At 31.5% G+C, this 12,408-nt stretch overlaps 1 protein-coding gene across 1 annotated transcript in view; it reads right to left on the bottom strand.

Moving 5' to 3' along the window:
• The window catches only part of LOC117110991 (AP-5 complex subunit beta-1-like), a 32,883-nt gene extending 21,849 nt beyond the window's left edge, over positions 1–11,034 (bottom strand). Inside the window, exons 1-8 of the mRNA XM_033253848.1 lie at positions 10,624–11,034; positions 9,509–9,643; positions 8,412–8,489; positions 7,182–7,240; positions 6,553–6,604; positions 5,922–5,975; positions 2,659–2,826; positions 615–689 (exon numbers count right to left, since the gene is read on the bottom strand). Coding sequence (XP_033109739.1) covers positions 615–689; positions 2,659–2,826; positions 5,922–5,975; positions 6,553–6,604; positions 7,182–7,240; positions 8,412–8,489; positions 9,509–9,643; positions 10,624–10,836 — 834 coding nt within the window. The 5' untranslated portion in view covers positions 10,837–11,034. The remainder of the gene's footprint in view (positions 1–614; positions 690–2,658; positions 2,827–5,921; positions 5,976–6,552; positions 6,605–7,181; positions 7,241–8,411; positions 8,490–9,508; positions 9,644–10,623) is intronic.
• Between the last annotated feature and the right edge of the window lie 1,374 nt (positions 11,035–12,408).

The following is a 12,408-nucleotide window of genomic DNA, read 5'->3' as shown; positions in this document are numbered from 1 at the left end:
CTTTGTGCCTAGTATGGATCACCATGTTTGTTATTCATCTTGCTGTGACTGGAGATTTTAGTCGGAAGGTATTAGGTGATTAAATTATATAAAAAATCATCAAATTAGAGATTCCCAGAACACAAAAAAAACAAACACTAATTTTGCGAGGGCTGAGGTGCCCTGGCACTACTGGCAAAGTGCTTACTGGACCTACCCAATGTTCAATTAGCACCACCTATGGTCTGGGGCACAGCAGATTTTTATAGTGAAGCTTTTAAAAAATATAGAAAATAGCAATTTTGAATGAGTATACAGTATATGAGTATACAGCATATGACACACACACACACACACACATATATATATATATATATATATATATATATATACACTTTCTCTCTTTGCTTAGTATATATATTTCATTGTAAATTATATAGTTTATAGTTTACCCAACTAATACAGCTCCGCTTACTTTTACATGAAACTGATCGTACTGTCAAGGTTATCTAGAAAATTATTAGGGCTAATTTTAAATAAAGTATTCAATATCATATCATAGACATATAGTAATATCTATAACTTGGTAAACTTACATAGAAATGCTAATGTATGGTGATGGTTTTCCAACCTACCTTGAGTTGTAAAGCTACATGAAACAAAGACAAATCTAATGTACAAGATAATTCTAATAAGTGAGACTTGAATGTCTGAAAGATACAACGACCAAGTGATTCACAGATTATTAACGATAACAAAATATCATGTCATAGATGGCTTCTTTTAGAATTTTTGGATTGTACATAGTACAGTATTATATAAACAGTTTGGAGAGGTTTTTTATTGTGTAAAATGCTCTATAAGTCGATTACCATTACAATAAAATGTGATATTTAGACATTTAATACAATTTAAGATAAAGTTGAATCCAAGACCAGTTGCTCTACCAACTGAGTGAATCAAGTTGGTATCCCCTTAAGTCCAGTACAGACTATCAAATTTTATATGACAAAAACATGTGACATGCCTAAATATGGTCAGGATGACATCACATCATGAACATATATAGGCACATTATGACTATATATGGGCATACAACAGTTTTTTGTCCAGACTAGGAAATTTTATTTGTCAAAAACACATGACATGCATGATCATCATTACCATATGTGGCAAAGACAGGTCAAACCAGTCATTCCTTGCAGAAAAATTAATTTTTAGTTATTAATGCATTGTTAAAAAGTAAAATGAAAATCATAAGATGGTAAAATAGGAGTTTAAACATACAGCTTTGAGAAATCAGTCTTTAAAGTTTATGATTTAGGTCATTACTCAGGCAGAAACCACCACCAAATTGTTAAAAATGTTGTTATAATGTTGCAAATTGTGAGAATAACTACATAGCAAGAAATAAAGGTTAGTTTATAATGCACTAAAATATATTCTTAAAATGCTGACATTCCAGCATATTTTGGCCATTATCTCAAAAACTTGGTTTGTGAGGAGTTATTGGTTTGGCTGGTCTTTGCCACATAAGCACATCATGACTATACAACAATGTTTTGTTAAAGAAAATTTGACAATCTGGACGAAGCTTAAGATTTTAAATTTCTCACAGTAAGTAATATTTATATTCCAAGTTACATCAGGGGTCTTGCCAGCTATACTTAAGCGTGGTGGGACCACCACGCTTGGGCCAAAAACGAAATGACCACCACACTTAGGCAAAATAAGCAAGGATTGCACCATGCTTAAAATGTTTGAGCCATGCTAAGAAAATATGGACTGCTGGCAGTTCCACAATGTTCTTATGGGGAAAAGTACTTGTTCAATCGCATATATCGTGAGGCACTGTCTTTAATGCAAACTCAACTGCAGAATCTCTTTGTACGCCGCCTGTGCGCGCTAGTAGGTAGCTGTGAAATCTGGGAGGTCCCTGGTCGGTTAGTAGATAGGGTGCGTTCACTACTGTACATGTGTGACGACGATCGCAATATTCAATGAAGTGTCCATTTTTATGAACGGTGATTGATAAAACAACATTTAGCACTATTAATAGAATTTACGTGGATTTCATGTGAAACACATATTTTTTTATACAGAATTTTGGCTTAGTATTCTAAAACTAAATGGTAATGCTAAACCATTGGCTATTTAGTGAAAGTTTTACTGAAAACTAACTGTAATTAATCGTTATAGAAAAAATTATACCGCGAGTGAAAATGTCTAAGTCTTTAGCCTCATCAAAACGCATGCAGCATCGCACTTTGTATATATAACAGATTCCATCTTGTAAGTACTAGTTTTGATGAATTGTTTCTGTTTCTTTATAAGTTAAGTGTACATATATTGTTTGAATTATTAAATTAATTAGAGGTATCGAGTAAATGAAATTAAAATTGTCAGACATGGGTCATACCTTGTCGTGTCTGACACCATAAGTAGTACATTACCAAAAATGTATCTGCCCTTTAAAATTTCCACACCACCCTTTAAATTTTGTGATCAACATTTTCTTAAATTCCGCCACTCTTTAAAAAAATCTTGGCGAGAGGGCTGTACATGCACATATTTTAAAAGTGTAATTAATTTTAAATTGCACTGGTCACCTCTTAAAGGAAGGTATTATCTAAAATTGAATTATAATATTATTATTTATGTGTATTGCAATGGTCTTACTGATGACGATAGACTAGGAACAGTGGCTATATACTGCATTATGTGACTCAAAACGTAACACTGCATCGGTGTCGTCATGAGACACAGACTTTCCATCAAGAATGCTGACGCCCTCTTCAGTTCACTGGTGTTCACACTCGGAGGCAAAAGTGCTGTTTCAAAGTCACTCTGGAAAACAGAAAAAATGCATACTTCTCCATAAATGGCATTTATCAAACTTAGATTTAAATAGACATTTACTAAAGTTTTGTGGCCTAGAAACAGTTAAGCTAATTAAAATTTCAAACCATATTAGCAATGGCTTTCAATGGAAATCCTCTTGGGCCATTTTTTTAAAGTTTATTTATTAAAAGGAAAAAATGGACCAAGGTTTTTAATGGTCTACAGATTATGAAACAGGTCAACTGATATTAACGACTGTCAGACTTTTACTGGAAATTTGTGGGATAAATAATAAAATTTATTAGTGTGAAAAAAATAAAAAATAGTATTAGTAGTACTAGTGTAGTAACAGCAGAGTAGTCCAACCTCCTATATCTTAATAATTAATCATCTTATTATATGTTTTTCAGGAATTTTTATAAAAATTTCAACAGGCTCACATACAGAAATATCAACAAACATTTATGACGTAATGTTGAACGAAGTGCCTTTGAGCTTAATCCAAAAACCGCAGTGTTCACAGTTGAATGCTACAAGAATGGATTTGATTGATCAAATTAACAGCGTGCCCAAATTTTTCCACTGTTGTACACAGAGCTTCGCATCGACCGCATGGTAAAACCTCTGGTAAAAACTCGAGCGATGTTTACGAACTAGCAGAGTAGATGGGAGTCTCATAAAACTTATTTCTGTAGAAATTGCGTGCAGTGAATATAAAAAGAGAAGAGCTATTTTAAATGTATTGCCATGTCAGTATTTAAAAGTAGATTTAGATATTTTAATTGATAATCACTGATCTCTCTGAGATCTCTCTGACATGTCTATGCAGAGCCTAGCATCAATATTTTACTCTGTTGTGGCACTGGGGTTGGTTTCTCAGTCTTTGGGCCCTGGTTATATCAAATTTCTATGTTTGATTAACTGTTATTTTATATATTTTCAGGACATATCAGATTACTTGGATCTGTCAATATTATATTTACAAGTTAACCTTGATTTGAACATGAATAGGTCTACGTGGTGCTGTAGATTTCTTCAGAGAATGAAAACATAGCATAGGCTACACAAAACAAAATGAATACTGAATAGATGATAGAATATTGTTAAAAAAAAAAAAAAAACACTACTAAATGCCAATAAATAAAGGTGTACAATACTACTACCAGGCCTAAGTATTTATTTTGAATGTTTTACAGACGATAGGACTACAGTATTTACACAATAGCGGTTTCAAAGTTTAATTATTAAACATTTTTTTTATGTATTTTATACAGTAGTAGTACCATGCCCTCATACGCACGCAAAAGCCTATTTTTAGTATCAGCTGACATACTTTCAACATTCCACAGTGGCGTACAAAGGAGCCAGCAGTGGGAAAAGTACAGTAATCAAGTGTGAGCATATTCAGTGATTCAGACATTATAGTTAAACTGTCAGGCAATGGGTATAGCATATTCAATTATTTCCTGGCTACATAATAGTCAATACAGTAATCTAGGAATTCAGGTTATAGTTTTAGGCCTTGCCAGGTGAGGTAAACTGGAATAGCTAGGAATGGCATTCTTAGTAGAAGGTTGAAGGTTGAAGTTACCGGTCCAAAAAACAGCAATCGTAATTTTTGTGAGTGTCTCCCCGCCAACTTCCGCGAACCGACCTGCATACCTGAATGACAGCGGCAAAAGCTTTAAACAATAGCAAACAATAGGAACGTAAAAAACACGTCCGAACGGTAGCCTACACAGCTGTAAACAAGAACCGTTCGAACCGTTTGGACGCCTTTTATGAACGTTAGCGCTTACCTAATATTCATAATAATATTATGAATATTCAATTTATAATATTCATAGTGAATAAAGAGCTTAAATTAGGACGACTGATTTGCCAGACGCGTTTGGGATAGCATTGCCTAGCTGAACGTGTCTTTGTCGTTTTGAATAATTTGTCGCGCCTAATAGAACATCAGGTTAAAAATTATCAATTGTTGTAATCATGGCTAAATCTTTATGTTACCTACAGTTCTGATACATTTTATAAAATTTGTTGCATAGTTACTAAGCACACAGAGTAGCTTTTCAATGATTATGCAGTTATGCGTACTGTGTACACATGGTTTAGTTAAAATTTCTCTCAGTTTTGTTACTGACACCTTGATTTCATTTATTACTTGTGGTTATAGCAAAATGATTACTGAACAAATTATATACCATTCAAAAGTTAATTATAAACAAAAATATGATTATTTTAAAAAAAATTAATTTTTTGGTACTAAGACTGAGGTTTATAAATCCATGTTGCATAATAATACAGCTGATATAATTTTAAAAATGTTCGCCACTTGAGGGTGCTAAAATTAATTTTTTTTTAACGTTAAGACAAACTATTTGTCATAAAAAATTTAAGCATATCTACCATTTATTTATATTAATAAGAATTTGTAATACAAATTTTTTCGACATAAATATGGCTAAAATAAAAATTTTAGTTTTTGACCACTAGAGGGCTCTTTTAATTGTAATTTTTACATTTATAGATCCAAACTATTTGTCATTAATACTTATATTTATCCAATTACTAATAAATATATAAATGAAGAACTGAGGTTGATTTAAAGTACATTTTTATATTGAATATGTCTAAAAATATAAATTTACCATTTCTGGCTGATACAGGGTGCTGCTGAAGTGAGTCCCTACCTGAAAATATTTGTTATAGTTCATAGTACATTTGTGCCAAATTTAATGCTTTTATCACAAAGTGCACGATTTTTTCGACATAATTGCTGGACTAATAGTGTCACGCAGTAGTTCATGGAAGTACATTAAACTGAGTAGTTAAGTGGCTGTGGTATTAATGGTAAATGTGTTATAATTTGTAAAACAATAATCGTTATAGATCGAGTTGTGGTTATTCTACTGCATTAGAGGGGTTTTTTATATGTATATGTACACAAATTGACAATAAACTTTGTTCGTGCTTGTCTTTTCTTTTTATATTACCGCCTTGTCCGACTAAACTACCACATTTGTTTGAAATACAGTATAATAGCTACATCATTATCTACTGACAGATTTTAAGAAAAATAAATATGTTAAACTTATTACCTTGGGTTCAAGTTGAAACATATTACTGGTAAAATCATCAGGTATATTGAGAGGCTGAAAATATTCAATAATTGTGGCAGAGTGAGTAAGATTATTATTACCATTGTTTTTTGTTTGAAGGAGGAGATAGTGATATACAGTGTAATAATAGATATACACAAGGACAACAAAATGCTAGAGCCCTAGTTAAAGTAGAGTGAGTCAAGACTAGGCCTACGAGTGGCCAAGGCTTCACAAAAAAGGCTTGAGAGAGGTAATGTAGAGATATACTGTAGGTAACCCATGACTAAGCTGACAGCTGGCAATTTTTAGCATAAATGCAATTCATTTAAATACTTTGATTCCAATATTTTGTTTAGTGGGTGGGCTTATACCCTGGTAGAGCAGAAAATCAGGAAAAAATAAAAATTGTAATACTGTACAAACTGGTATAGCACTGGCACTCCCCTGAAAAAAAAAGAGCTACTGAGCCGATACCTTGAAGATATGTTATTACCGTACTACTATTATCCCCACTATATTATTTGATATCACTATTATTCTTATTCCGATGGCATTTTTCTTATTTAAATATTACAGTACAAGTATTATTATTTTAAATATTATCATTATAGTTGTTTATGGTACCTACTTTTAAAAGTTCTTTTCGGTGGCATAACAAATCAGATATGGCATCATTGTCCCTGGAAAATAAAAAATTTAAAAAAATAACTAAGTAAGCTATGACATAATCTTCTCCCAGATACTCTCAGTTCAATAAATTCTTTAACTTTGCTTTCCTTCAAAAAATTTATTTTAAATATAAAACTTGTTCTTCTTGCTTTTTGTGTTTAGCAATTGATTGTCAGAGTAGGGCGGAAAAAATTAAATTAAAATTTTGTTTTCTCCTTTAGCAAATGGTTTTGCCAACAACATCCAGATAGACAAGAAAATAAAAATAACATTTTATTGTTGAATGTAAACAGTGTAGTGATGAGATAGTTAATGCTTTTAAATTAAATAAGAAATACATATATCTTTTTTGCAGCAGCATGCGTAATAAAAATTTTAAAAAATTTTATTTTTTCTGCGTGTGCGCTAATTGGGCCAAAAATTATTATTATTTTTTTTTAAATTCAAAATCACTATTAATGGTGAACAGTAGGTTCGCTAAACAAGGTATAAAAAAGTCTTGTCTTAAGTTTCATATAAATACTCTTTTTTTTTTGTTAGCTCAGTTGAAACAGAAATAAAAAGACACAGCACCAGTTTTACACTTACCTTATACGTGATGTGGTAACACATACTACAGCATTCTTAAACACGGTGACAAACAGAGCCTATAATTTAAACATATAGGCCTATTATACAGTGACTTACTGCTATGACCAACTGTTATAATTTTTTCTTTTTTATTTGTATTAATAGTATTTCCTTTCAAAGATGTGATTACATGATTTTGAAGCAATGTAATATTCAATTTACTAGCTATATTTAATCAACATAAAAATTACCTCTAAATTATTCAATGTTTTTAAGCATTATTTTCTCTCTTAGCGAATTTGCAGAAATATTTATTTATATCTTGTGTTCCTCTCAGTGGGAATTGGGGATATTACACAGGAGTCAATTCATCGAATCTTTCTTGAAGAGTGTACACTGCATACTTTTATTCAAAATTACCGTGCAATACACAACTTAGACGGTTTTCGATTTTCAATGAAGGCCCCAAATTGTGGAGATATATACCTCCATCCATCACCAGCTTTAAATCCTCCTTTAAAATGTCTCTGATCTCGGCATATGGTGAGCAATACCATGTATTTATTTATTTTCTAATTATTTCACTGTTTTCTGATTGTATATTATATAATTGTTGAATCAGTTAGCTACAGTATACTGAATAACTTTTAACTTTTTGTGAACTAAATTTACATAATTTTTATTATTTGACTTTTTTAAATACTGCAAATAATAATAATTATTATTATTATCATTATTTATTATTATTATTATTATTATTATTATTATTATTATCATCATCATTATTATTATTATTATTATTATTATTTTGCTTTTTGTTAAGGCGGCTATTAGCCTAAAGATCTGTGCTCTGCGCAGCACATGATTTTATTATAGCCTCCTCCACATATATTTTATATTTTTATGTTATTTGTGGAAAATAAAAGAAATCTGAATCTGAATCTGCACATGGGCCACATTGCAAACAGATAAGAACTAAGGACTTCAATGTTGTTTCTAGCAGTGCATTATTTTAACTTGGACCTTCATGTTTCAGTGCATACACAATGGCTACCACTAGTTTAGCCAGCATCATATTGTGTCACGCAAGCCCTAGATGTGTATAAGAGACAGTATATATATATATTAAAACTACTTTTAGAAACTAAATCGATTACAATTTCAGAAATACTGAGGTAGTGCATTTAAAATTGTAGGCCCAAGGTATCTAAAACTACTTTTAAAATATCATAAAGTTTATCCACAAACCATATAAATTTGGCAGACATGTGTCCTCTCAAGTTGAATCATAGAATAAAGATGTTCAATTTTCCGCATTAGAATACCCTACAATGAAAAAAATACAATAATTAAAAGACCAGGACGTTAACTAATGTTGTACTCTATACATTTTAGATTACATACATTATTTTGACCTACTGTATTTTTACATTTTTTGGTGATCCGCTTCACGAGCAGATAACCTCAACGAACATTTGGCTTGGCCTGGAATAGTCACAATAAGTTTTGCAATGTGCTCAGTCATGCGTGACATCTTCTACGCGCAATTGTTGTGCGTTTTTACATTATCGATCATATCTTCCTAAACAATTGTCATTTCTAAATCATATTGAGTGGGCATAAACTTCAGGTCAAGGTTAAATGTCAAGCACGCGTTTGTGCCGATATACAGTGAAAATATGCTAAAATCAGGCCTATTTTTAATCAGTTATAGCTGCTTAGGATGAAAGGTGACCCCAATTTTTATTACATATTCTGAAAGCACGAGTTCTAAATATGATTTTATAGATCATAATGGCTGATCGGACATTGTGATGTCATCATATTGCCATCTGAATTCAAAGAAACTGAATTTCATCTAAGACGTAATTTTTGAAAATAAGTATTTGAGCGTATGTCGCTTATCCTTGATCAATCGTCTCCAACTTTATGTATGTTATAGCTCAGACAATTCTCTTTCACATACTGTATGTGATTTCTTTTTTTTACATTTTGATGACGTATAAATTGCTTTCTTGTGTTTATGTGTTTACAGACCCAGGGAAGAACAACCCTGTGTTGATCTGGGCCTCTGTGGTTACAGTATATAAATTTGAACATAAACATTAGAACCTTTGGATTTAAGAAGCATTTTTCATCAACTAATTAGCTATTAGACATGCTAGTCTTTATGTGATCTGATCAGATCTTGTTTATTTGTCGCCATGCTTTTTAAAACAAGAATATACTGTACTGAATAAACAAAATTTAAAACCTATTTATACACATTACAAATTATTTTTAACTGTTTCCAGCCTGAAATCCATTCCAAATGTATCTTTAAAGGTAATCAGTTTTAAACGTACCGGGTGCATGGTCTCAATTTCTCGCAGACATTCACAAGCAGTACCTCTGAGAAGACGATCTGATCCATTATTCACCTTTGATATCAGCTCTAGAAGTAGGTTAATATGGTCCACAACCAATTGTTGTTGCTCTGCCTGAATAATAAAACAGTTACAAGCTCATTTCCATACTTATTCAGTGTTCTCCCGAAGCCGTTTTAGCCATTAATTTTACCGGTAAAAATAACTGGCCAACCAATAAAAATTTTGAGATTGTAAAATAATAAACCACTGATATGGCCTAGGTAGTCTAGGCTGGCCTTCTTTCAATAAATGAACATCATTCCAGTCTATACCTAGGTTAAAAATGGATAACCTCTCGCACTGCATGCACATCTAAATATTTATGCATAAATTTACGCGTAAAAATGTTAATACCGTTAATGCTCTAATAAGTGCCATTCTCGAATAAGCGCCGTGTCAAACATGATTTTTTCACTAAGCGCTGCTCCCGAACAAGCGCCACAGCGCTTCTTCGAGAGTATATTTATTACCCTGTGTGAAGTAATGAAACACTTTGAGAAACAGAGTTTTAAATACAATGTAAACCTATACAGTGTTAAAATGAATAAATAATACAATGAAGACTTATAATAGGAACACTGTACTAAGGGAATGTGAGAAAAGTAACATGGGGATGGCCATGGAAAGTGCTATTTTTTTTATAAGCGCCGCGGCGCTTATTTAAGGATTTACGGTTTGTATACAGTATTCCATTCAGTCATTTACTCATTCAGACATTACTAGTAATGGTAACTTTAATTCCACTGTGCATACAGTAGACTCACGATCAAATATCTATTTTCTGTAATTATTGGAAAGTCAATATGTTCTGATTCATAAGGGACCTTTCTGCTTGGCCCATTTTTTGGATATATTCATGCTAGGGACCCACAAATCAATAGCGTATTATTATGTAAATAAACAAGCGTTTGTCAAACAAGTGCATTTGTGGGAAAAGTAGGTATTCCTAGGCTTGTTTTAATTGGTAGTTGTTAAGGTGGATTTAACAGTAAATTATTCAATAGAAATAATTATGAATTTTATATTGGTGAAAATTATGTACATACACATACCAACTGATTTAATCCTAGCAATATAGCAGTCATTGCAACTAGCAACTGGCTATGAAAAATCCAACTCTTGCCGTCAGTTTGTCGGTAGATGTTCTTTAGAGAGCCAATTGTTTGTTCGATGCTTGTTGGGTTAGTCAAGAGAATAGATGCCTTCTCCTCAAGCACTCCTACAAGCTGAATTTTAATAGCCTCTGGAATATCTTCAGAATACATGGACTAAACAAAAGAGAAAGTGTCAAATATCAGTAAAATGTAAATTTATGTTGTAGTTGAAGTAAACAGAGGCTGTAAGTAAGCAAAAAAGATTTAGGGATGTAATATATCACTGCTGGGGAGAAGTGGACTGGAACCAAAGGGCATAAAAATAGAGATTTATGGAGACAGCATGCAGGGACCTTCATCCTTTGGATAGATAATGGCTCAAGAAGTAAATTAAGTATACTAAAAATTCAATTTTTAAAATGAAAGACTATCCCAACTTTTGAAAACTTATGTTGTTTGTGCAAAAAAATATACAAAAAAAATTACTAATATTAATAATAATAATAAATTAATAATAATAAAAATAACAATTATATAATATAATAATAATAATAATAATAATAATGATAATAACTTTAATGTGCATTTTTAATTATAAACTTTTCAAGGTGCTTCACAAAATTAAAATAAACATATTCAAATAATACAATGGAAATTATACAAAAGATCTAAATCATAATCTTCATAATTTAATTTTTAATTATTAAATGTGCAGTTTTTACAGTTTTTTTTTAATTTAAATATTTTCTATTAATTTACAAATACTGTATGTTTTCAGTTTTACTTACAGTACATTACAAATTATTTATACTGGAGATATGAAGCTTTGAAAAGGTAAGTCTTTTGGGACACCATGTATCAAAGGATCAAAATGTTACACATTATGTATTCATCATAGATGATATTCATTATATAGCCCCTAAGTAAAAGTGGACCTTCGGGTTTAGCCGAAAGGTTCAGCTGGAAGGGTCGTTCCTAATGACGTTAGAAGTACTGTATAAAAAATAAATAAATAAATGAAAGTACTGTGTGTTTGGCATGAGGACACAAACACTGTAAGCAGTAGAACATCACTCAAAAAAAAAAAAATTGCGCAGAAACTTAACCACATATTGTTGAAATTCCATGGTATAAAGAAAAAAACTTGCAAACAATACACAATTCTGTTTGGTATTGGCTTGTTTCACAAATTGGGTAGGCATGTAATTGATGGCAAACCAGTGGTGGATTTAGAAGAGGTGGGGCCCCCTAAAATGTTATCAACGTACATTTTTTTTTAAAGACTGTGAAATAATATACTAGTAAGTAGGCCTAAATTTTAAATATTTATTTAAAGATCCACTGTCTATCATGGGCTAAAAATATTTAAAAATTCAGTACCATACCGTATATGAATAGCTTATTGTGTATATTTAAGTCTATAATTAAGTGATTAACAATTAAATTATTTTAATGAGAAAAACATGTCCCCATATATTAACATAAAGTTAATGTTGTTCTTCTGCATTGTTCCTTAACTTTACTTTTCGATCTGTATCTGGACAGAAGTTAATAGCATTTTTTATCGTTTGATTGAAATCAGCTATTCAAAAATTTGTTATGGTTTCTTATTTTTCCAATTTTTTTATAGTGTATCTTAAGGACTTCTGAAAATACTACTTTATTAACCTCATTTCATGAGGAGACCATACCCATTGTGGTGTTCATTGAAACCATCCAACATTTTTTCTACTGTTGCAGAGT

The sequence above is a fragment of the Anneissia japonica genome, unplaced genomic scaffold (assembly GCF_011630105.1).
Source record: "Anneissia japonica isolate Jap-2015-1 unplaced genomic scaffold, ASM1163010v1 scaffold573_len2283161_cov171, whole genome shotgun sequence".
Classification (NCBI taxonomy): Eukaryota; Metazoa; Echinodermata; class Crinoidea; order Comatulida; family Comatulidae; genus Anneissia; species Anneissia japonica.
This window is presented reverse-complemented; position numbering and strand designations above follow the sequence as displayed.